Source organism: Chrysemys picta, chromosome 2, assembly GCF_011386835.1.
Source record: "Chrysemys picta bellii isolate R12L10 chromosome 2, ASM1138683v2, whole genome shotgun sequence".
Classification (NCBI taxonomy): Eukaryota; Metazoa; Chordata; order Testudines; family Emydidae; genus Chrysemys; species Chrysemys picta.
The window spans coordinates 107,178,339-107,204,631 of NC_088792.1; the positions used below are offsets into that span (position 1 = coordinate 107,178,339).

Below are 26,293 nucleotides of genomic sequence, written 5' to 3' on the forward strand. Positions count from 1 at the left end.
ATGGACCTTGAATTATAATTATGGTTTACATTTCTGAAAGTAATATTTCATACTCCACAGTTACCGTGGATGGAACAAAAACGGACAGTGATGCAACAATAAATCATCTTTGACTAATGTGGGAACAGGAGCAACATTTTACAGTCACAATTACAGTGGTATTATGTCAAAGAGGTTTGTTACACATTACACCACATAAATTAGCAGCTTTAAAGACCACATAGCATCATGTCACACAACATAGTTTACAGATTATTCTTCAAATAAATCATTTCCTCAGAAAAGAATTTAGAAATACAGAGGGAATCTGGTGATTTCATGAAAAGTATCAGGTAGTGCACAGATTACAATTACAGATGAAATCCTTACACAATATTTCAAGATGTATCACTATAGAGTAGACTGATTTTTTTTAATTCAACATAAAATATAATTCAAAGACAGCCCAATCCCCTTTTAATCATTAATAATAATTTATATGATGAACAATGCCTCAAAGAGACCATAGTAATTAATGTTATTTTATGTGGCTTCAGAGCAAATGAATTTTTGAGACTTACATTGCTGTAAGTATGATATAGATTTACATAAGTTAGGCTCCAGTATAATCTTTACTTTTTCTGTTTTTAAATATGTGTAAACCTAACATCTGTTTTCAAGATTTAATTTTTTTCTTTTAATGAAAGAAAGTAGCATTGGTTATAAAACATGTACTTGGTATGTTAGAAATCCCAGAACAGTAGCATTGTGCTGGTACATGAGAATATGAGAACAAAACTGACCAGACTATTTTCATGGTCCAGTCTGGGAAATTACAAACATGTACTCAAATGGTAGAAATTATATAAAGTAAATTCGTACTTTAATAATTTTGCTGTTCAATATTCTGAGATGTTAACAGTTAATGATTTTTTGAAAATCATTTCAATGTAAATTAATTAGAATACATCACTCACACTTAAAACATTTCTACCAATTTGTAGGAAATGTCTCTCAATGTAAAGTCTATCAAATCAACAGAAACATTTAAAGCATGACCACTGTAGGATCATTGGCAGCAGATCCTGGTACTGGGAGGAAGTAGGAAGGTTGTGGAGGGGATATGTACCCCAAGGAGAAAAAGAGAGCAGGGAATGGGGTGCCTGGGGAAAGGGCCAAATGATATCAGGCTGTGCAGATTCTCCTGTTCTCCCTTCCCAGACAGGGCACAGGGGATGTAAGGATACATAGAGCATACTTCAGCTCAGGGGAGCAGCGTGGGTTCCTCCACTCCTGCTTCTTCCCAGCACCCCATCCAGCTAGTTGGACTGAGCAGTGGTTTCTGGATTTAGGTCAGTTTTTCATCTAAGCGGAGTGGATTCTTAAATGTTCAAAGAATTACACTGTGGGAAGTGGTGGTGTGTGGGGAGGGTGGGTGGGAGTGAGGAAACAGTCTATTCTTCTCTTGCCCTGTTCAGGTAGTCAGGAGAACAAACCCCTTTAAAGTTAAATACCTATTGTTTTCACTATTTAAAGCTTTGAGTTGGTTCTTCTACCTGCCAAAAGGCCAGCACTACATTCCAGTGACATCAGGTCTATAAACATTTTATTATTGAAGTCAAATCCAAATAAAATGTGCATATTCCTCAGTTAAAAAGTGTTTCTAGTTCCCTACTTACTTGCAGCACCAGTTAGGCAGTCAGATACTACACTGATATAGGCCATAGAATTATAGTAAATCCTCACTTAAAGTCGTCCAGGTGAACGGTGTTTCGATGTTAAGTTGCTGATCAATTAGGGAACATGCTCGTTTAAAGTTGTGAAATGCTCCCTTCTAACGTCCTTTGGCAGCCGCCTGTTTTGACCACTGCTTGCAGGAAGAACACCCCGTTGCAGCTAGCTGGTGGGTGGTTGGAACCAGGGTGGCCCAGCAGCCCTCCCTATCAGCTCCCCACTCCCCTAAGTTCCCTATGCAGCAGCTGCCTGCAGTTCAGCTGTGTACCTCCCCTCACTGCCATGTTCTGCTCCTGCCCTCTGCCCAGATACTCCTGCTTGCTGTACCGGGGGAGGGGCGAAGAGAAGGGCTAATGTCAGGGTGTCTCCCCCTACTCCTGCACCCCGCTTACCCCATCTTCCATAGAGTGTGGGGGGGGGGAGGGGACACACACTATGGAGGGAGCTTCTACATAGTAGCTGTGGTCTCTCAGGAGGTCTCAGCAAGCTGATTTAATTAACAGGGCAGTGTACTTAAGCCTGGGGTCAGCTACTTAACAGGGAAATGCGCATTTTTTCCTCTCACACACAGGGTGTGTGTCTCTGTCTGCCCTCCCTCCTTTCCTGCTGCCTCATAGAGTGTGAGAGTTAACCCTTGAGGGCTCAGTCAATTGCTAGTTCATTTAGCAGTGAGGCATTCCCTGGAAAATATCCCACCCTCTAACTCCTCCACCTCAACCAAGCTTTACAATCATCATCACTGTGTACCAGTATTAAATTGTTTGTTTAAAACTTATACTGTGTGTGTGTGTGTGTATGTGTGTGTGTGTATATATAATTAGTCTTTTGTCTGGTGAAAAAAATTTCCCTGGAACCTAACCCCCCCATTTACATTAATTCTTATGGGGAAATTGGATTCGCTTAACATCGTTTCGCTTAAAGTTGCATTTTTCAGGACCATAACTACAACATTAAGTGAGGAGTTACTGTACCTATGTAGGCAAATAGAATTAGCAATATGTAGAACATTGCATTTTAAGAGGATGTTTGCCTCCAAAGCTAACCCTTTTTAAGGGAAGGTAGAGGAATCTATATAGAAAATTGTTACATTAGGAGCTATTAGAGTTCCTCTAATTCCTTTCTTACCACTGGCTCTGCCACCTAGGAAAGCAGATGTCTTCAAGGGCCACTTGCAAAACTACCATGATAACAAATAGACCCGGATAGTGTTCCAACTGTGTTATAATAAGATAATTTGGTCCTGTCTACATAGGCAGGAACAAACAGTGTTAAAACCATTTATAGAACTCCTTACAGCCCTGATTTTTACAGGGCCATAATCATGGTATAATTTGCTGACAGTCATTTTGGTAGTGTAGCTGGGCCATATAATATCAATAGCTATATTTCCCCCCTCATAATTCCCCCTCCCACTAAAGAAAACTCGGCAGCATGGAGAAAATCAATTAACACTCCTTACCCCACTCCCATTCCTCACTGCTGCTGCTTGTCCTGTGCTTTCAGAAGGTCAGTTGCTAGCTTTGAGATGTGCTTCCAGGCAAATTGGATATGGACAGACTCCACTGTGCGGGAACAAATGGCAAAACGTAGCACAAACTTCTCTCTCAGGTGACATGGAACCAGATGGATCTTCCTGGCATCATTTATGCTTTTAAGAAGGGCCTCATTCAGTTCATTGGAGCCCTGAAATAATTGTAAACCAATAAACATGAACTTTAAATGCCGGTTTGTTACCTCTTGGTCCCACCAACCAGCACTGTCTACCTAACTATAATACCAGCACTAGTCTGCACCCATTAATTCTTCCCATGACCCAAATTCATCAATCCTTTGCCACCAAAAGTTTGTGGGAATACAGTGGGTCATGGGATAATTCTTCAGTCATTTTGTGAATCATGGACCCCAAATGGTTGAGAAGCAGTGGTCTAGGGCATTTCTGATGCCAGACAACTTTTGCGGGAGCAGGGGTCATCAATATCTGCAACTTTATATACAAATGTTCATTATTTTAACTGCCTAATATTTTAAGAGCTAATCAAAGACCATTAGGAAAAAGTTTTGCAATGAAATATTAATATTTGTGAACTAAATCCTTCAGTTTTTACTCAAGTACAACTCCCATTGAAGACATGTTTGAATAGAAAGATAGAAAGGACTGGGGTGGGTGAGAGGGTTAAGCCAAATTCATGCCAGGCTTAAAGTCAAGGAATGAATTTTGCTTATAGTAGCAGAAACGCTAAAAAAAAGTCTGCATTGTTAGAGAACTTGTTCCTCCATATAATACCTATTAGTGATGACCTGCAGCTTTGCCACCCAAGTTCATGGTTTTATAGGAAATATGAGTGGAGGCAGGAGAGTGTGTACATGGTGCTGATGATTTCATGATGATTTGTGAGAGTGGTGGATAAGGGGTATGTTGCAGCGAGGGCCTAGGTGTGTTTGGGGTATTTTGTGTCGAATGGATGTGGCAGTTGGGCCAAGTAATCCACCATCTGTGTAGTCTTCACACAATGAAATGCAAATTAGCTGTAGAGGAAGGGTGGTGACTGAGTTTTCTTTGACATCACAATGGTCTAGGACTCTTGGCATAGCATAGATACATTACATTGCATACTTTACAGTAGCTGTACACTGCACAGCTGTATTTTGTAAAGTCAAAATGGCTGAGAACTTAAAAGTTGGACAGTAAGAGACAATGTACTCCTGTCATGATTTATCCTGGTGATATTCTAAACAGAAAGCCCTCAACCATGCTTGTAGCTGTTTCCATCATGTCAAATGACTTTGTAAACATTCTAGGCTTCAGAGTGACACAAAGACAGATGACAATGCTGGAATCTTATTATACAGATTAAGTTATCAGGCATTAGAGTTTTTTAGAAACATGAATAAATTAATTCTCCCCACTGTCAGGTAGGTTGTATTCCTTTTCCATAGATGGGGAAACTGGGGCAGAGAGGTTAAAATGACTTGCTGAAGGTCACAGAAGGAGTCTCCCATGCATGAATCATTAGATTATGCTTCCTTCCATTGCAGTGGCACCTTGAAATGCCTTCTGTACTTTCCATTGCTGAGTGGTAGGATTTTATTTTTGAGAGTGACCAGTGTGGTGCCAGTTCCAACTCCTAATGTTCCAAGCAGTGCTTTTGAGAGGCCTGAACCTCCACTTGGACTCAGCTAGAGTCGTATTAGTCATTCCCGCAGGTAAACATTTGAAAGGGCCATGTTTATCAGTTAAGGTTTGGGACTGAAACAGATTTTTCCAAAGAAAAATAAATTGTTTTAAATTAATCTTTTAAAAAAACCTGCACAAACTATCCAAAGGGACCCAGTCCTGCTTTTACTGTATTAGCACTGCAGGATAAGACCCAAAATGCACTTTTATAAGTCTTTATTATTACGCCCTTTTAGGGGAATGTACCTAACTCTTATACCAGCAGGTTGGGAGTTACATCCTGAGCCTTGCGAACCATTTTGGAGTACTTTTTCAGGGTAGCCTTTGTTGACCTTAAGTGTTGACAATTGTTTTGCACAGATACATCTGAGGTTATGCAGCAACTCCTCAGTTGCTTCTGTCATACTGCCCGGTAAGTACTGTAGGTGAAACAGGTTTACACGGGAGGCATGGATTGCTAGTGTCAGAACACTGCATCAAGCAATTCAGAAATGAAGCTTTCAGGGGCAGATTTGCAATAGTACCTAAAAAATTTAGGAACACAAGCCCAATATGACCTATGATCCTAACTCCCTTAGGTGCTTTTGAAAACCTCTCCTTTAGAACACATGCTATTGCTCTTTCAGTACTATACACAGTGGCAAGCCTAACTAATCTTGCCCTTATGGAAAAAAAAAAACATACTGAAGGTAATTGAGTTTCCCTACTGTCACAAGTGGGAAACATCTTCTTCCACACACCCTTTTTGATCATGTTACAATAGAGATGGTCCCAAATCAAAATGTATGCAATTTACCCTGTACTTTGGGGAAGTCTGACGCCTGGCCCTTATCTCTGTAGAAAACCATGATGAAACTTGAACTATGCTCTCACTACTGTTCACAATGACAACAAACAACACACTGAATTTTGTGTTGGTGAGCTTTCTGTCCTGGGCACATCAATTGTGACAGTGAAATATACATCTCTTTGTTCTGGATGATAATCCATCATAAAATCAATGATCCTTTCCCTCTATATTAAACATGTAGTTCAACAGCACAGCATTAGCATTTAGGTCTCCGTTATCTCATGTTAAGTTACTGCTCTCTGGAAAAATAGCTGTGCACATCTTTTTTCTCTTATATTCCCACAGAAGCACTTAGGGGTTGCTTTGACACTCTGGTGTCACATCAAATTGAAGTTAGTGAGGACTAGTCCCCTCCCAGAGCTTTGGGAGGCAAGTAGCCAGCACTGATCGAGCATGTCAGTTTTAATAAGACATTGTTCTTCCTGCCCCTCAGAGAAATGACCAACTTTTCTCATATTCATCTGCAGTCATGACAAGGGAACCAAAAATTAACCCATTGACACATTAGCCCCCAGATTTTTTCTTTGGCCTTTGGAGAGCGATCTACCATATGATATCTAGGCATTATTAGTGCATCTCTTCAACAGTGTGAAAGGAAAAAATGCACAGATTAAAGAGTTTTAATTAAGCAAGACAATGAAAAAAGTTTAATCAAATAAAAGGGGAAAAATTAACCTTTTCACTATCTCTAGATATTGCATTAAGTTTTCTTTCTAGGTATGCTGCACTATCACCCCAATCCCCCATTACAAGCAATACAGTAGAGCTGCAAGTACATTAGATTTAAAGGGGATTTTACTGGGAATTTGATAAACATAAAACTTGATTTTGAAAGAATGATTCAGAAAGTGAGTAAAGCCACAGAGACAAGGGTGGGCAGCGCTGCATACAAAAATTTGTGCAAAAGTGATAAAATCCAAAAAAGGAGGAGGGCTTGAAGGCCTTGCTGCCTCCAGGTTGCTAAAGAATCTAGCATTGCTAGAGCCAAGCCTTTATTCTGAAAAGTGCCCAAGACATCCAGCATCTGCCCACTATTTCATAATTGTCCATTATGAGGGTCTTACACCTTCCTTTGAGGCATCAGAGACAGAAGACTGGACTTAAATGGACCATTGGTCTGATCAAATGTGACAATTCATGTGTTGCCATGCTCCACTTCACCAGGAATGCTCCTTGAAAGTACAGATAGAGCACTAACAGCTGTCACCGGACCTACAAAAATCTCTGTTTGCTTATTCCATGTGAGAAAATAGGTCTAAAAATATTTTTCATGTCAGCAATAACTTCCACAAGCCCTATGCCTCAAAACCTTCCATGGAGCTATTGAAAAACTTATTATTAGGAAGAAAAAAATATTCAGAACTGTTAACAGGCCTTTGCTAATCAAAAAAACTCCACAATACATGTTGCATCTGTTCTACCAGCAGGGGATCCTTTTTTATTGACAGCACAGGCACAAAAGAAACTACTTTACTACCCTAGCTCAGTCCAGCCTTTACTGAAACCCTCATTGTTAGGCATTCATCTTGATTCCTCAACCAGTTGCATCAAACCCCAGGTAACTGGGACAATTGAACAACCAAGAAAGGAATGTCTGAAAAATAACATCATGTCATCAAAAGAAGCTGGATTTGCTTGTTAGTATTAAGAAAAGTTAAAAGCACACTTAGGTACTTAACAAGGAATCTCGGTGTTGTTCATATTCAATGTTCCAGTTCAGCTCATTAAGGTGCCAGCTCCCGCTCCATAATTAGTTAACACTGAATTGAGTTTTGCACTTGAAACAGGGATTCAGCCTTCTTTATGACGTATGAAGAATACTGCGTACCCTCTCCAGTGTACAGCATTTACTTTGTACAGCATATGTACAGCATTTACACGGAGTACAGAATGAATTTTGAGTGTTTATAAGTAAATCTGTTAATTGGTTTATAAATAATAATTTAAATTAGGCCCTTTACGAAACTTAGCACTCAGTCAGACTTTTTTTGTTCTGAACGATATTAACAGAACAATGCAGACTCTTTAAACTTTATATATAGTTAAAATTCACTGTGCATAGGCTACATTTGGATAAATTAGGTTGTAATTATGCTAAGTTATTAACAATTGTTGTAGTTAATTATATAGGGTACAAACAGATTCTGGTCAACAGCTCTGGTTACTCTGATGTCAGAGTTAACAGCAAATCATCCGCCTTCCTCCACATCTAATTTCCATGCTACAATTCCATTGGTATTAATGAGTCAGTGGTATGAGAGATGGGACTCATGCAGCAAGAGTTCTCATTGGTAGATAAATTGTCCCCAGCTGTCCTTGCCCCTTAAAGGTTCCAGGGCTCCATATTGGCTTAGAATATCTGTGCTTGAAAGGCTGCCCAAGGCACTGCTGTCTCCACTCCACTGTGCACTAGCACTGAGGTAGCACTGTCTCCCTAACACAGCCCCCTTCCCTACCCCAGAACCCCTGCTTCCCTCTGCTCTACCTCCTCACATTCTCCTCCTGTTTTCCTAACAGCCTCACTTACTTCCATGTCATGGCCACTTCTGCCTCTTCTTGGCTCTCCACAATACTGCTTTATGATATCTGGAGAGTGAACTATGTGTGAGGGGGAGAGGGAAACAGACATGCACATGGCCCTGGGGAAATTATGGCTGTATGTGGGGATGAGGGTTATATTAGAGAGACTAGTGCTATGCAAACAGGTGGGCCCATGGTGGGACATAAGGTGTGGGGAAGGAGACCAATCCCTGAGAGATGTCTCTGATTTAATGGACTGCCCCTGTAGTACTGCTATGGTACTCAGAGGAGCCAAAAGAGAAGGGCCACTGGGAGTCTTTCAAGTGTGGATGTCTTGACACTAGCTCCCCACCCTAGGCCTCTGCCTGTGCACAGCTCTATTCTCCTCAACACAGGACTCCCTTGCCTATTCCCACCTATGTCTCATGCATGTCTCCCTGTTTTTTTCCCCTCTACCCTTGACATTGCCATTGGATCCTCCTGTATCCCCTATATTCTCACATTCACACCCTGACACTTTCCCCTACTCCAAACACCACCAGAGAACCCTCTTCTCTCAGTAATATTCCTCTATGCTGTCACCCACATCTTGTCCCAATGTGGTCCAGTCCGCTTCCAGGATTTTATAGATAGTATTCACTTTTTCTTTCAATTATAATAATAGAATTCTGCTTTCATATTCTGGAATGTTATTTGCCAAGTTAAATTATATATGGTAAAGGTTTTAAAAAATATATCCTGTATCCTGAATAACTAAGACAATTGCAAACTAAGGGCCAAGATCACCAATCTATCTCAACTCATATGTGCCAATCTGGTGATGCAAGGCAACTATAAGCCTAATTTACAGGTCAATGCACACTGGTTGCTTTGTACTGCTCTAGAATTACCCAGCATACTAGTAAATCTGGCTCTAAAAGTAAAAAAAAAAAAAAAAAAAAAAAAAAGAAGATTTATTGTTGATGGTTCTCATCTTCAAATTATAAGAAATAACATATGGTAACTTTCTTGGGTTTCTGGTTTAGTGTTCATGACTGACATTTTAATAATTAAAAACACCCCACACTAAAAGAAGCTCCCAGAATACTCCTGCCCTCCACATATTAAGATGGCAATAAGGTTAACAGTACATTCAATAATTTAAGATTAAAACATAACACATTACAGGGATGTTGTAATTCTCCCCAAAACAAGTATTATAAATTCAGAGTTAAGCTTAAACTGAAAAGAAATCCTATCATATTCAGGTATGGGAAACCACAGTTTTGGCACCCAAACAATCTTAACAAGGCTCTATAATGACACTCTGAACAAAAATGGGTTTTAAAAAACAGTTTAATCTAAATCCTAAAATGCTTTAATCATATGGCTATTGCATAGTGTCAATACAGGGCAGTGTTATGGTTGTTCAGGTGCCTTTTAACTGTGAATTTCCATACCGTAACATGCTAGGATTTCTTTAAATTTAATCTTATGCTAAAAAAGAGAATCTGGCTCAAGATTGCTTCTTTGATCCTCTTTGGTTTATGTAGAGTGTGTATCAAGAGTTTTCTACAATTTAAAATAAATAAATAAATAAATAAATTAGCTATAACAATATTTAATCCAGTGCAATATATTCTATCAATACCTTCAAAAAACAAGAGGGAACATTAAAATAGCAATGGTTTTTTCTACCTTTAGTCGGAAGCACACCAGTCCCAGTGTGACCTCAGCACAGATCTCAAATCGTTTATCCTGAAGTACCAAGTTTTCAAATTCATGTGACAGTTTTACATGCTAGAGAGAGAAAGAAAGCAAAGTCTATATTGTATCAATCAGATTAATCAAAGGATAACATTTGCCAATCTGTTTACACATTCTGCCCCTCAACCCTTTACAAAAACATCTAGAAGCCACATGCTAACACTCTGTCTATTCATATTAATTTACATCTTGTTCATAACTTTTAGAGACTTTATAGGTCAGAGATCTTCCTACATGTCTGGCACTTCTGGTCCACTGTATCTATTAAGGCATTTCTAATGTGCTTGTCACAGTAGTATCTAGACACCATTGTAAAATATCATCCTAATTTATGGTGTCATATTAATAATAAATAATAGTAATTCCAAGTAACAACTTTTTCTTTTATCCTGAACTAAAATGGGATTGAAATGCTCCCTTGCCCCCAGTGCTGCCAAGTACTGTGTGTGTGTGTGTGTGTGTGTGTGTGTGTGTGTGTGTGTGTGTGTGTGTGAAGTTGTTGCAGTTTATTTTAGAAATCAGACATATCAAGAAAAATACCAGTATGTAGATCAGTAATGATCTGGGAAGTCTTAACATCCAAGCAATGTCTTAACATTAATTTCCCCCCCAATTACACACACACACTTCAAAAATTTGTATTAAGGTTGCAAACTGAAAACACAGAATTCAGGAAATGACAAAATGAAGGTTCTTAGAGCAACACCATCGCTGATATTATGCATGCTCTAAGTATATATTTTGCAGCCTAAGGAGCGGAGGTTAAATAAGGGGTAGTATGTGGGAGCATAGCTCCCTGTTGGCCTTCCCAGTTCATCTTTCAAGTGAGGAATCATTAGGTATGGGAATCTGAAAGAAGAGGAGAAGTGGTCAGAACCTCATTAGGGAGTTATATGTACTCCTAGTTTTTCTGCCAGTAGATGGAGCAGCAGCAGCATTTGACAGTAAAAGAATAGGTGTCCTGGTTCTGCCTGTTCTACTCAGAGTGGTTCCCTCACCCAATTCCCCCTTCCATCCCACTGTAATCAATGGACCTACAGGTGCTCAGCACCTTTGAAAAATCAAACCATTGGAGTTACAATTTTTTTGCACAACATGACTACTCCTCACTAAGAATGGTTAGGCACATGTGGAGGAATGGGTTTCGAACTGCCATAATTATTTTTTTTAAGTATCATTCCACAAAATAATCATGTGTATTTTTGTCTTCCACACTTTGTTTTTCAAAGTTCAAGGAAAATATCAAACAAAAATATTGCTTTGGGCTGAAGTTAAACGTGGAATGTTTCAGCTTATAAGGAGATTTTCCAAAAGTCATGAACCAGTAAAAACAGAAATTACAGTGAAAGACATCTTGCAATCTTAATTATAGCTTTCTGATGTTTGTTTCTTAAAATAGAAAAACCTTGTCTAATTTAGAACTTTCAGATTATGCACACTGATAGCCTGTGGAATCAGCTGTTCTTATTGCTGTTACCACTTTCTCCCCACTGTTTATTACATTCATTTGTTCCATCTTGGCTTAAATTAGACTGGATGCTGTTCTGGCCAGGAATCAAGTCTTGTAAAACAGTAAGACCTCAATCTTGTCTGAGGCATATGGATACAACCAAATATAAACAATACTGGGTTCATGACTGTGAAAGATACAAGTAATATATGTACATTATATCTTGTACTGTAACATACATTCTGTACCCTGATATAACCATATATTCTATGTCTGTAGCCCAAATTACACTCCATAAAACCCATGGAATAGGGTGTACATCAGGGCACATGGCCCTGTAAATGTATACTATACAAAATCCTCTTGACTTTAATGGGGACAGAAATTTACCTGTTCTGTGTTGTATGTGCTTTAGTTAGGTGTGATATAATTAAATGTAGTGGGCAAAATCTTGAAACCTTTACTTTTTTACTCAATCCTTGGACAAAGTTCTCACTGAACATAATAGGCATGTTGTCTAAGTAAGAAATGAACAAAAACTTAGTAAAGTGTTCTGGATTTAGCTCATTGTAAGTAGTTTGTACAGAAAACCTTGAATAGTTATTATTACATTTTTCTGGATGACATCTCTGTCCAGTTTTGCACTAAAATGTTTGCTAGACAATAAAAATAAAATCTCTTAAAGAAAATAAGCACAAAGCAAAAAAAAAAAAAAAAGGTTGAAGTTGGATGCTATGGAAGTACAGGTAATAAGAAAAGTTGCAGTACAATTGTGTTTAGCTGAGGGAGAACTTTAATAACAGCAGTAATCAGTAAAGACGTTGGGGGGCGCCAAGTGCTTTGGGTTTTACACAACGGAAAAGGAGAGACTACAGTTTATTTATTTCCCAAAAGTTTCAGCATGCTATACAATTAAGTTAATCACAGCTGCCAAAGGCCGGCATTGCTGAGCCAGGAAGAATTGCTCGTGATTACTTTCACAAAGACTGCTGCAGTGCTAATAATCCATACTGCAGTAAATACAAAAGATTCGAACATTATTGAGATTTGAAGCTTAAAATCCACAAGACCAAAGGGATTTTGGAGTGTAGGCCTCTCTCTCCATTTGCAATTCAAGCTGTTGTACCTAGGTACTGCAGCAGAATTAAGATAGTTCACAACAGGATACCAGGATTTAGAGATCTCAATCCTATGAGCAATATATGAAAATTGTGAGAATGAAGCCCTGCCTGTTGAACTGAGGGCACACTCACCAGGGAGGAGCAACAGAGAGTCCTGTGGCACCTTTAAGACTAACAGATGTATTGGAGCATAAGCTTTCGTGGGTGAATACCCACTTCGTCAGACGCATGGGAGGGAAGATCACATACTGTTCTTAGATTCCTGCTATGTTGAGATACAAATGGAGTAGTTATTGAAGGAGAGAAATGCCTTACCTCCAAATTTCTTCCATTTTGAAGCCATAGTCCTACCATGCTAATATTATTTTAATGTTTAAAATTTGATTTCATTTTTTAAATACAAAAAACCCTGTCGTTGTTACTGTTTATGGTCCTGTCCTTCCACTGAGATTGTACAGTTCCTTTAGAGCATGGGTTCTCAGACTGTGGTGCATGGGCCACATAATGGTGATCTGAAGAGCCCTTGCTGCTAGCTGGCTGGCCTGCCTCTTGATACAGGTTGTCTTTTTATTTCACGCTGCTAAATTTCATTAAAAGCAGCTAAAAGTATTTTCCTAACATTTTCCAGCTAAGCAACTGCTGTCCTTACCAGGGATATGGAAGTGGCATGTTCTGGGACTGCTAAATAAAAATAAAAATGGGGGCTGGTCCATGTGATTGTGAATGGGAGAAGAAGTGGTCTGTGTCATTATGAATGGTGAAGGGAGACAGTTTATGAGATCATGAATAGGAGAGAGGTAGGCTCGCGAGGCATTCTCTTTATTAAGATTTTGTCCACAAAGTTTAAAATTTGCCAACACCTGCTGTAAAGGCATTTGAACACTGTATGTTAGTTTCATCTGCAAATCCTTCAAAAGCTGCTATGATTTAGTAATGCTTGTGTACACACAAACTTACATAGCATCTCTTGTATGCATGTTCATCTCTTCCTAGCCTCCTGCAACTTTCTCCTCTCAGTCTTCTCTGAATCTCATCTTGCAGCCTTCCCAGGCCATCCAGAATATTACTACCAAAATCACCCTTCTCTCCTGTCATTTGGACCAGGTCACTTCCCACTTCAGATACCATCACTAGTATCGTCTTCATGTTCAAATTCTATACAATTCTGCCCCCTCTTTTGTCTGTGCTTTTCACAAGCTGCAGCTTGTCTACTGCTGCTTCCCCCATTCTCAACTTGAGGCCACCTTCTTCAGTCTCCCCTCTATGCTTGCAACAGAGTCCCTTTTGTCTCCCAAACAACAACCCTCTTTTTCATTAAAATCCCTCCTTAAACACGCACACACTCCTGTGAAGCCTTTCAATGAAAATTCATTTAATTTAAAAAAAAAAAAAAGGCACTACAAGATTACATCTTCATCAGTCATCTGGGGTGTGATTTTGGCTATGGGTCCATACATAAACCAGAAGCGCTGGAACCATGCAGGGAATAATTTCCCAGGCTGGTTTATGAAGCACCATCTTTCAAGCTCTGGTGTAATGAGTGCGCTGGGGCTGCGCTGAAGACAACAAGAGGTGGGGCGCATAGCACTACAGAGTGCTTCATGGTGGTGCAGCTGCTCACAGGTAGCTCAGGTTGAGCTGCCTGACTTTGGCAGCCCTCCAAAGGCTGAGTGGACCCTGCAGCAGTCTGGAATCAAGAGGAACCAAAAGGTGTCTTACCCACTATACCCTCCTGCCCTCATATACTCCCCTTTTTCTGGGCTGTGAGGGGAAGGGAAGGGAAGCAATCACACCCCAATGCAGTATCTGTCCTGGTTGTCCAATTTCAGTTGTAAATTTTTGGAGCAAGGATTGTTTTTCCTCTGAATTGGAATTTGGGCAGGATACCAAGGTTAAACCCTTAATTTTGTGGGGGAAAAATGCCACAAGATCGTTAACAAATGGTTTTATCACTCATGCAAAAGATGGCATTTCCAAAAAGCACGGTGACCCATAAGAGCATGCTTGAGCAAGGGCTCAGTACTGGGAAGGATGCCATCTATTGAATCGCCAATAGCACTTTACATAGCACATGAGGTTTCCCTCCGAGTTCTCACATCTAATTACTGACCCAGCCCAAGCCTGCTTGGCTTATGAAAATCGGACTGGAAAGATCACCACCTGAGGTGGTATAGCTGCAGACAGAGAAGAGCAATATACTCTCTATGCCCTTCCAGCTGGTCCGTAAGCTCTGCTGCTAGTTTTAAGCAGAATTCAGTCCCCTATCATTGGTGAAGAACTGTTTATTGTAAAAAGTATATTCAGTCCAATTTCTTTTGAAGCTATTGGGGATGTATTTGAACAAATGAATCAGAACATCCAGGGGATCACAGGTAAAAAATGACTTAAAAATATACCTATGGAACAAATATTACAGACAGGACAGAAAGCTAAGTTTCTCTGCTAGCTCATGACCACTTTACATGACTTACAGCAACACAGCACTAGCTTACTCTCAAGAGGTTTAAAAATGGACACATTTCTGCTTTGAGTCTCACATTTCAATTGATTACAGGGCAATCCTGAGTGCTCTTATTCGTTCTCCTGTGCTATTTACTGTTGCCCTCCTGATGTCCTCTCCATATCTTGGAATTTACTTCCAAAACACACAATTTTCTCCCCAAAAAATTCTTGGCGGTGATTTCCTCCTCATCCCAATACACCCTCTTTAAACTCTTTACATTGCAGTGTGTTGATATTCCATTTTGTAAATAAGGAGTATAAACTGAAAGGTTTTAGAAGCAAAACATGATGCTATAATTAAACCAAAGTCACCCATGCTCCTATCCCAGGAATATTTTGTTCCTTAGCTGCCTATCTCAACACAAGCACATGCCAGATTGCAGTGGTTATCCATTCAGTCAGATACAGACTTTGAAAGCTGCAAACACAGCAACCATCTTTAACTTCTAAAAAAATACTTTTTTTTTCTTAAAAAATACAACTGTTTGGAACTATGGGGAGATGGAAGGCAGAAAAAAAGATCTGGATGTGAACAGCTAGTATCAGGTATATTTTAAGACCAATATTTTTTTTTTCAAAAGAGACATCTCATCTCTTCTAATCACAGCACTAAAATGGTAGATTATGGCATTTTCCCCTGCTACAACTTGTCAGAAGTTGTCATCTCTCAAAATTCCAAACTTTTGGGCTAAATCCTGGCTGCACAAGTGGAATCAGAGTAAAAGTGCTTTTCCTGTGGGCAGGAGCGCCGCCAGCTTTTTTGCCGCCCTAGGCGGCGGAAGGTCCCACCCCCGAAATACCGCCCCCGACAGAGGCGGCGGAAGGTCCCGCCTCCAAAATACCAACGACAACCGGGGTGGCCGAAAATCCGGTCGCTGCTCCCCAAATGTTAGCACCCTAGGTGACCACCTAGGTCGCCTAATGGGTTGCGCCGGCCCTGCCTGTGGGCACTGGATGAAATTTGCTGAAGTGCCTAAGTGTCTTAGGAATTAGCAAGGTGGCTTTTGTAGTAGCAGGGACGAAATGGGATCCTACTCCCCAAACCTACAAGTAAGGCCTCCATGCTTTGGATTCCCTTTGGCCTCTTCACTGATTGCTCACCAGTGCAGCAGAAACACAGCATTCCCACTGTATTTGAGGCCTGGAATGTCCATACAGAGTATGTCCACCCTGCAAAGAAAATCCCATGGCACGGAGTCTCAGAGCCCAGGTCGACTGCCTCTGGCTCAGGGGCTCAGGCAGCAGGGCTAAAAATAGCAACATACACATTCCCACTCAGGCTGGAGCCTGGTCTCTGAAACCCTCCCCCTTTGCTGGGTTTCACAACCCAGGCTCCACCCCAAACAGGTTGGGTTTTAGCCGCTATTTTTAGCCCTGCAGCCTCAGCTCCCGGAGTGAATTGACCCAGGTTCTGAGACTCGGCACTGCAGGTTTTTCTTTGCAGCGTAAATCTACCCACAGAGGACTGCAGGATTTATTCATGTCTTGTTTCACTGCACTATGTGACCAAGTGTAGCAAACACAAAAACTAATTCTTGTCTCTTTAAATGCTGATTGAGAAATAGTTCTGGCAACTTCAGGGATCATCTTGTGGCACAAATCAAATGAAACACCAAGTGTAACCTACAAGCTAGTACTGGCTGTTCTTTTTAGAAGGATTGCCTTGACCAGCACTGGAAGTATGAAAACTATTATTTTTGAGATGTTACCGTATGTTTAAATGGAAAGAACTTCCCAAGGCCTGGAATTATACAAATCCTTAAAGACTGATGAGGGGTGGGAAAGTGAGATTAAGTTTCAAGAGTTTTTTCATTTGGGAAACTGTTTACAGCTTTGCAATATAATCCATTATCAGAGTTTATAACATTCCTTATTACTACAACCACCAAAAGGAAATTCATCACAGTATCTTTGGGAATAAAGAATGGTTTCTGGAAAGAGGAGGGGAGGAAAATGGGGAAGGGAGGTATGGAACACATTATAACTGCTGTTGGTGGGCATTGGTACAGTTTGTAACAATATTGCAATGTTTGCAATCTCACAGAAGGCAACTGATCTAAAAGACCAATCTTGTCATCTAGATTACTAAACAACCAAAGCTCAATCAGTCCTTGCCCTTGCAGTTCCACTGAGAGAAACAAAGGAGACTTTTTTAGAGAAGCAATGAAAGCCAGAGAATGTGATGAGCCATCGTTCGTTCCAAATGGAAGAAATCGAGTCTAAATTAATCACTCATTAATCACTACTAATCATTAATCAGTAAGCAAAATTCTACTCTCAATTATACCCATGTAACGCTACTGAAGTCACAAGTGTGACGTGTGAGGTCATAATTTGGCCATGTGTGGGTTGTTTTTTTGGAGAACTATATCCCACAGCTCTTTCTAGTGCTCAAGGAAATAACATTACACCCCTTGCTTCCCCCCCCCCCCGCCCCCAGCACGTCTGTAAAGGCCTAATCTAAAACATTAGGATTAAGTTAAATTAGAAGCCAGGAAAAAAGTCTATTCAGAAACATGAAGAGCCACATTCATCCCTGGTTCATCTCCACTGAAGTCAATAGCTTTACAAAAGTGATGCATTTCCAGACATTATGGGAAAATTGCCTTCAAAAGGTGTCTATGGGACTCTAAAAAGGCAAGTATTTGCTCACTGAGCACACAGGGAAATGTTTGGGAGAAGAGAGAAAGGCCAGGCAAGTTTCTTGAATGTTACTAATAAGGTATTAACACTAATCCAATAAAGTACATGTAATCAACGTGAGGACTTCAACTCTGCCACCAGAAGAATATGAGATTTAGTGCTATTTAAAACCTTGCCAGTAAATTGAATTAATTGCCATCTGCAAAACCTGACCTGAGAGACCAATGCAGTGAAAGCTCCAATAATGGCTGAGGTATAACAAATGGTGAGCCCATTTTCACTTCAGTAAGAGAAAGACAGGAGATCCAAAATTTCACTTTTGGATTGTATCAGAGGTGATAAAAAGCCAATGTCATTGTTGCCCCCAAAATATGTTTCTCCAGAACATAATAAGGATCAAAATCCCATTTAGATTGTTGTCCATGGAGCCAAACAGAAATTACAAGGTATCTATGCAGAAGAAAATAAAAAACAAAGCAAAACAAAAAGCATAAAACTTCCATTTATCCTTCATCTGCTACAGTAGTGGCATCCAACGCTGGGAGAAGCTCTCTAGGCATTTTAGGCAGATGATGGGGCAACATCTTCCTCTTCCCACTAGCTAGTCCGCATAAGGTTCTTAAGGAAGAAAACTGTGGTACTAGTCCTACTTTTGTTAAGAAGTATGTGTCCCTGGGAGAGTTTGGCACATGTGTCTACACACACTCCCACCAAGAACAGGCAGAATCAGAGGTTAGATAGCTAATTAAATATAAATCTCTACTGCTGTAGACTTTGGACCAGAACCTCAGCTAGTGTAACTGCAGGATCTGGCCCTGTATTTTTATCTTTGCCAGAAGTTTCTCTTGAGTTTGGAAACATAAAAGGTATTTTGCAGTTTTACTTTATATTTACAACAGAAGTATGTACACCATACAGCACAATAGCGCATGCATTTACGGTGATGACAAACTACCCTGTAACCAAAGCAGGAATGTCCCTAGTACTTAATCATAATAAGGATAAATTGTAATCTGCAGGCAACCATATCCTGAAGGCACTTCCATGCAGGAAACACCTGAAACTAGCTTCAGTCAAACTAGGTAACATGCCCAGTAAATCATGGGCGCATACACCCTAATCCTGACCCTAATGTATAATAAATACATACAACATAATAAAATAATAAATACATAATAAATACATACAACAACTAAGCATCAATGAAAAGTCTTGGCTTTGTTTTGAATGATGTCACTAATGTGGCATCTAAAACTCTCAGCCTCTCAAGACTGTACCATAAGATGATCAATGGCTGTGACCCCAATGATCATAACTGCCATGATAGGACATAGGGTGAAAGGCAGGCCCTTGCATGAACTGGGCTGTGCAACAAGCTTTGTTTATGCATGCAGGTGTACATATGCAGAAGGCACATAGATGTGGATTCTTATTAAGCCCCTCTTCTCTCCCCATCTCCAACACAAATTTTCCCATAAAATAAAAGAAGGTCACCTTACGGATGTACTCCTGTAGTCCCTTGACTCCATACATTCTAAACACAAACCACATTTTCAGGGAACGAAACCTTCGGCCGAGAGGGATCTGCCAGTGCTGCAAGCAGAAGGAGTAATGCATTTGAGAAGGAAGGGTCTCCATGTCAGAAGACATTGTTCCAGGTACAGCGCAATTTATACACCCAGTTTTGGCATAGACCATAGTTCAAGCTTCCAGAGGCTCCCTGTATAATAACTTAAGAGATAGGTCAAATCATGAAAGATTATTCTGGTACTGGCAAATACACTGGCACAGTCAACACCTAACTGTTTAAAATGCAAAAGTGGAAAGGAAAGGAGGTGTCAGAAGATAGTGATCATGAGACAAAGCACATATTGTTCTTGCACCCAAAACTCCCACTAAAGTCTACACAAGGAGCTCAGCACCTTGTGAGATAAGGCACATAGACATAAACTTACCATGAACGGTCCATATAAAGAATTTTTTTTTAAATAAAGTTTTAAGAAATAGAAAGATTTTCATTTTAGGAGAAAATACATTTATAATTAGTTTTTAAAATAACCTATTATGCACTATGGTCTGAAGAAAATATCTTCAGGAAGATTCCTTCTGTTGGCCAAGCCTAGAGCTATCAGTCAGACACAGAATCATAGCACTGTAGGTGCTTGAGAAGCCATCATGTCCAGCTGCCTGCGCTGTGGCAGGACCAAGTAAACCTCGACCATCCTTAATAGGTGTTTGTCCACCTGTTCTTAACCTCCAGTGATGGGGATTCCACAGCCTCTCTTGGAAGCCTATTCCAGTGCTTAACTACCCTTATCGTTAGAAAGTTTAATTTTTTACTAATATCTAACCTAAATCTCCCTTGGTGCAGGTTAAGTGCATTACTTGTTGTCCTACCTTCAGTGGACATGGAGAACAATTCATCACCATGCTCTCTGTAACAGCCCTTAACATATTTGAAGACTGCTATCAGGTCCCCCCTAGGTCTTCTTTTCTCAAGAATAAACATGCCTAGTCTTTTTAACCTTTCCTCATAGGTCAGGTTTTCTAACTCTTTTATCATTTTTGTTACTCTTCCCTGCACTCTCCATTTTGTCCACATCTTTCCTAAAGTGTGCTGCCTAGAACTGGACACAGCACTCCAGCTGAGGCCTCACCAGTGCCGAGTAAAGTACTATCTTACATATGAGAATCCTCTTAATACATCCCAGAATGACATTAGCCTTTTTCACAGCTGCATCGCATTGCTATTCATATTCAATTTGTGATCCCCTATAACCTCCAGATCCTTTTCAGCGGCACTAACACCTACCTAGTTATTCCCCATTTTTGTAGTTGTGCATTTGAGTTTTCCTTCCTAAGTGAAGTACATCGCACTTGTCTTTTTTTAATTTAATCTTGTTGAATTCAGACAAATTCTCCATTTTGTCAAGGTTGTTTTGAGTTCTAATCCTGTCCTGCAAAGTGTTTTCAACACCTCCCAGCCTGGTGTCATCAGGAGATTTTATAAACCTTCTCTCCACTCCATTATCCAACTCATTAATGACAATATTGACTAGTGCTGAACCTATGGCTCACCTCTGTGGGATGCCCCTAGATACACCCTCCCAGCTTGACAGCAACCATTGATAACTATTCTTTGAGTATGGTCTTTCAACCAGTTGTACACCCACCTTATAGTAATTTCATCTAGACCACAATTCCCTATTTTGCTTGTGAGAATGTCATATGGGACAGTGTCAAAAGATGGAAATTAGGTTGGTTTGGGATGATTTGTTTTTGACACATCCATGCTCGCTATTCTTTACAATCCTAATGTCCTCTAGGTGCTTACAAATTGATTGTTTAATAATTTGTTCCAGTAACTTTTCAGGTATTGAAGTTAGGTTGACTGGTCTATAATTCCCTCTTTGTTCTCCTTTTTAAAGATAGGTACTATGTTTACCCTTCTCCACTCTTCTGGGACCTCACCTGTCATTTGGTAGTTCTCAAAGATAATTGCTAACTGTTCTGAGATTGCTTCAGCTAGTTCATTCGGTACCTGAGAATGAATTTCATCTGGCCTTGCTGACCTGAATACATCCAATTTATCTAAATATTCTTTAATTAGTTATTTCCCTGTTTTGGCTTGCATTGCTTACCCCTTGTTGTTAATTGGTATAAATCTGTACCATCGCATCCTTTTAAACAAAAGGTTTAAAGATAGGGACTGGAGTTTTAGATTTTCCTGGTTTAGAGAATTATCAAGGGAACAGCAAGTTGAGCCTCTTTCACAGAAAAAAAAAAAAAGTTAAGTCTGAGTTACTATAGTGACAATTAAAAGAAAAACATATTTTTAGAAAAGCTACTATGTATAAATCAATGTTGTTATTATTACTGAGGGCACTGTACTTACCCTGTAATCTGTAACAATCCCTGTAAATTAAAGAAAAAAATACTTCAATCTATTTACTATGATAGCAAAAAAACAGTCTGCTAAATGATATGAAATATTTTTATATTTCATTGCCACCATGCACTTGGCCATGATGCTGCGAGGTTCTCAGTGGTGTTGAGTACAATGGCAATTGAGGACACAGAGTACTCCTCAATTGGCAGAATTAACCAAACAGATTTCAAAAGGAGAAATGAGGCTCTCCTTTCTGTTATATTTGGGATCATGTGAGTGATGACATGCCAAATACCCTATTTATCTTCCTGTTATAAGGAGACACTTGTCTGGGAAGTATCGAATAAAACACCTTTCAGTAATTTGACTTGAAACAGAAATTCACTGCCTCAAAGTAGAATCTGGAGAAAGAGTAGTAACAGGTCACCAATTCATCACAGGATCTTTGTCATAAAACTGCCATAGTCTTCATTTTGGGGGATTGGAAATATTTTCAAGAAGGATTTTATGCTGTTGATCACACCAAGTTGCTCATTCACACTTATTGTTAGTACTTAAGTCTGTAAGACAAGTCATTGAGAATTCTAAATAACTGCTCATCAGTTATACTTGGACAACAATGCTTTGCTCTTCACTTCTGCTTTTCATTCAAGGTATTAAAAGCCCTTTATAAACATTGACAAAGCCACACACACACACACACACAAAATAGCCCCATGAGGTAGGCACAGTATTAATAGCCCTATTTTGTTCAAGCACCTAGGGTGCAAGCTGTGCTTATTTTTTTAGGAATCAGTTAATTAAATTGATCTTTAGCTTAGGGGAAGGTGAGGCATAAAGTTGTAAAATGACTAGCTCACGGTCATGCAGTGAGTCAGGAAGAGCGACAGGAACAAAACCCATATCTTCTGCCCCTCAGTCCCTGCTTCAGGAACGTACTAAAGCATGTGTTTAAGTCTATCCCTATTGAGCAATGCACTTAGGTAAGTGCTTAGCTTTAAGCATATGTCAGTTCCACTGACTTCAGAGACACTTAAGCATGTACCTAAGTGCTTGCCTAAATTGAGACCCCCAATGAAAAAGTACAATATGCTATTGTATTACATGCACTTTTAAAACTAGTCATGTGCCATGTCTATGTTTCCTGACATTTATATTTATGGGAAAAGGAAACATTTTCAGTGAAGTCCTGGTTGCCTGGTAGACCATAGGCATGTTCCAATGCAGTGGCAATCTACACTGTGTACAGGGCTAGACTATGTGAAAAAATACTCCTATTATTACTAACTCTTCCTTCCTCCCCATATTTGTTTGCTTTATTAACTTCTTCCTTCTTGTGATGATCAAGATTGTAAACTCTTTAGGGCAATGACTGTCTCTTTACTAGATGTTTGTATAGCGCCTAGGACAATGGGGCTCTAATCCCTGTTTTGGCCCCTTCAGCACTAGAACACTCCGCTCATTGACCTAGTGGAAGACCAGTTGTGTCTCAGATGAGTAACAAGGCAATTTGATAACACTCTTTTCCTTTTACATCTCAATGGCTATTTTAATTTAACAGTTGCAAGGCGGGTAGCAAAGAGTAAGGCAGCTGGTGATGGGAAACTAATTGTATGTTGATGTAAAGGGCAGTGTCTAACGATCTACTAGTAACCCCTTTCATAAGCTGTGAAGTAGAAAGCAATCAATGATTAAGTCCTTGTTCTAGTGATTATATGCCTTATTATTTCATCTGTATTTAATCAGGAGGATTTGAATTGTGGTAGCACATGTGGTATTCACAATAGAGCATAAAGCTATTTCCTTCTAACACTGCCATTAGGATCTGACCTATTCCTTCGGTTGCCAGGCAGGCTAGTACAATTCCCCTGGTGTGAGGAAGCAAATCACACACAATTATAATTACTGACAAAATAAAGACTTTCCCCTTTGAGGTGCGTGTAATTCCTACAGGGTTATTAAGAGTAATTGCACACAGATTCATATTTTTTTGCCAATCATTTAAATTCCTGAGTGATAGATGAATGACGTTTAAAGCGTCACCTTGTTTTCCTTGTGAGCCATGGCTGGAATTTTCCAACTGGGGTGAACACAGTTAGGCACCTAAACCCATCATTAGGCATCTAAATAAAAGTAGCTTGAGTTTCAGAAGTGCTGAGCTCCTATAAATCCCATTGAAGTCAATGGGGGCATCAGCCTCGGGCTGCTCAGCAGCTTTGAAAATCATGCCACTTCTGCTTAGGTGCCTGAATATGATTTTAACAGCTCCACTTTAGGCACCTGAATTTGAAAAATGTGGCTCTTATTTCTGGGAAAGGGCTTGCAAATAAGGATGGGACACAGAGCAATTAGTCTCCTAAACTGCAGGTTCAAATCTGGATCAGGTTAGTAGTGACCAAGAGATGATGTCTGAGATCTGAGGACCTACGTGGAATATTCTGTTGAGTTACTACATCCAGATCCAGTTGGTAGTTTTGTTGGCATTAAGGTGAGAAAAAGGCATAAAGACTCAACTGCCCCCACCCTTAGATGGAACATCCAGGTCAAGTAGAAAACACTTTGGTGGGCAGTGTTAAGCAGGGGTTGCATTTCTCCTGCTGTCACTCTACCTGGTGAGACTAGAAGACCTCAGATTCCAGTGCTGCCAATTTCACAATTTTCATGACAGCTAATATTCAGTTTAATTTTTTTTAAAAAGAAAGCAGATTTTCACATAAGGTAGGTAACTCTCAGTGCCTATGTGTAGTCATAGTCATTTATATTTCTTGTAATAAAAACGTTGTTCTAATAAAGCATATTTCTTGGAAATTTTAGCCAGAGAGGACAAACCTCATCGCCACAGCTTGTGCAATTTCCTGATTATTGCTTTGTTTCACATTTGCATTGTATTAAAATCAGAGTCAGCCCACATAGCCAGGAATTAGGAAATTCCCCTACATTTAGTACCCAAGTCTTTTAAAAAGTTACTGGGGTAGAAAAGGTTACTTTGTTCTCTATCTCCGGGAATTACCTCATCTAAATTAGAATGAGATGTTTGTTGGGCTTGGGGTTGGAAAATCCCAGGACCTGGTGCCAAAGCCTAATGTTGATGCAACAAGAAAACTTCCTAACATTGCATTATTTCATATAACAGGTAATACACTGTCCCCCTAGCAGTTTGAAGATACAAACCACACCGCATTATAACGGACCCTATTTTTGATAGATGTAATTGTTAAATGTGCAACTGAAAAATATAATTTAATTAAATTACTTATTTTAAACTGTATCTAACAAGGGCAAACTCCTCATAATGTAGCAATTTCACTCTGAAAAATGTGCTCCCCTTTCCTTACACAGTGCAGAGATAAAATAGGCCTAATTACATGGGGAAGGAGGGATACACAGAAGGGAAAGGCAACGGCTATGATAGCACCAGGCAGTTTGTGCAGTTGTCCCTAGCACCTTCATGGTTGCTACCCAGAGACTCATGTCCTTGTGGCTGAAGGGGTCACATTCAACAGAAATGGAAGGAGTCGGGAGAACAGCCATACTACAGAGTAAGTTCCCATTCCAGGGCAGGGAACGTTACTATGCAACTTGTACCATTAGTGGTACCTTGCACAACTGTAACTACCCTGCACAGTTCTAACCAATTGTGGGGGTGGGAAGTGGGCAGCTGGTGATGGGACAGAAGCCATTCTGCAATTACTGGATATGTGCCAAGAGCAACATTGACCCATGAAGATACCCTATGCATGGCCTAAGAGCTGCAAGGTCTTCACTGGCATTTTACAAAGACACCTGGTCTGCACAAGATTTGTAGGCCTCACTTTATCCTCTGTCACAGGATGACTGACCCTTTAGGGTGTAATCGAGCCAGCCCCACCTGTGCCTCATTCAGCACTCCTCCCCAAGTGGGGAAAATTAGTGGAGCCAAATGACAGGTAGATCATGTGGTTAAATCAGTCCAGGCCTGGAGATAAAAGAGAAGCTTCCAGAGATGCAAATGGCCCTACCTGGGAGCAAAGGACGAAGCGGAAAAGGGCCAGTTTGAAGAAGCTAATCCAAGACAGCAGCCAGCCTGAGTTATCAGGGCAGACACTGAAGGAGTGCTCTGTGATTCCTGAGTCAAGGGGAGCAAGGGCTGGACTTGACGGACAAAAGAACAGTTTGATTGATATGCTGTAAGAGACTCAAAAAATGAGACTCCATATAAAGGGGTGTGTGTGTCTTGCTGCAAGTATTCTGGTATTATCATGATGCAGCTTCATAAAATTGTTTTCCATCAACCACCTTCATATCAGATAAAATTTACTTCATTTACTTCTGCATCCTTGGAGAATGCAGCTACTATCTTGTCACTCTATGAAGCCCTGCATTAGATATCAATCACTATCTTTTCTCACTATATTGTTTAAAAAAAGTGCCTCACAATACTTAAACTTCAAATATATACAGAATTTTTTAGATTATTATAAAAGTTTTCTTTCTGGAAAACCACAAATAAACAGGAGATACCCTGTTTCCCCGAAAATAAGACAGTGTCTTATATTAATTTTTGCTCCCAAAGATGCGCTAGGTCTTATTTTCAGGGGATGTCTTATTTTTCAGAAATGAAAAATGCCTTATTATCGGTGGATGCCTTATTATCGGGGAGGTCTTATTATCGGGGGGATGCCTTATATTACAACGAGAGGCAAAA

General features: G+C 40.0%; 1 protein-coding gene across 3 annotated transcripts in view; it reads right to left on the reverse strand.

The window, feature by feature from the left end:
* Nucleotides 1–666: 666 nt before the first annotated feature.
* Nucleotides 667–26,293, reverse strand: part of DDC (dopa decarboxylase) — a 108,242-nt gene continuing 82,615 nt past the window's right edge. For all 3 annotated transcript variants that reach the window (XM_042842491.2, XM_024099964.3, XM_042842495.2), the window contains 4 exons: nucleotides 21,616–21,635; nucleotides 19,215–19,313; nucleotides 9,936–10,037; nucleotides 667–3,396 (listed from right to left, as the gene is read on the reverse strand). In XM_042842491.2, the coding sequence (XP_042698425.2) occupies nucleotides 3,187–3,396; nucleotides 9,936–10,037; nucleotides 19,215–19,313; nucleotides 21,616–21,635 (431 nt within the window). In that variant the 3' untranslated portion in view covers nucleotides 667–3,186. The remainder of the gene's footprint in view (nucleotides 3,397–9,935; nucleotides 10,038–19,214; nucleotides 19,314–21,615; nucleotides 21,636–26,293) is intronic.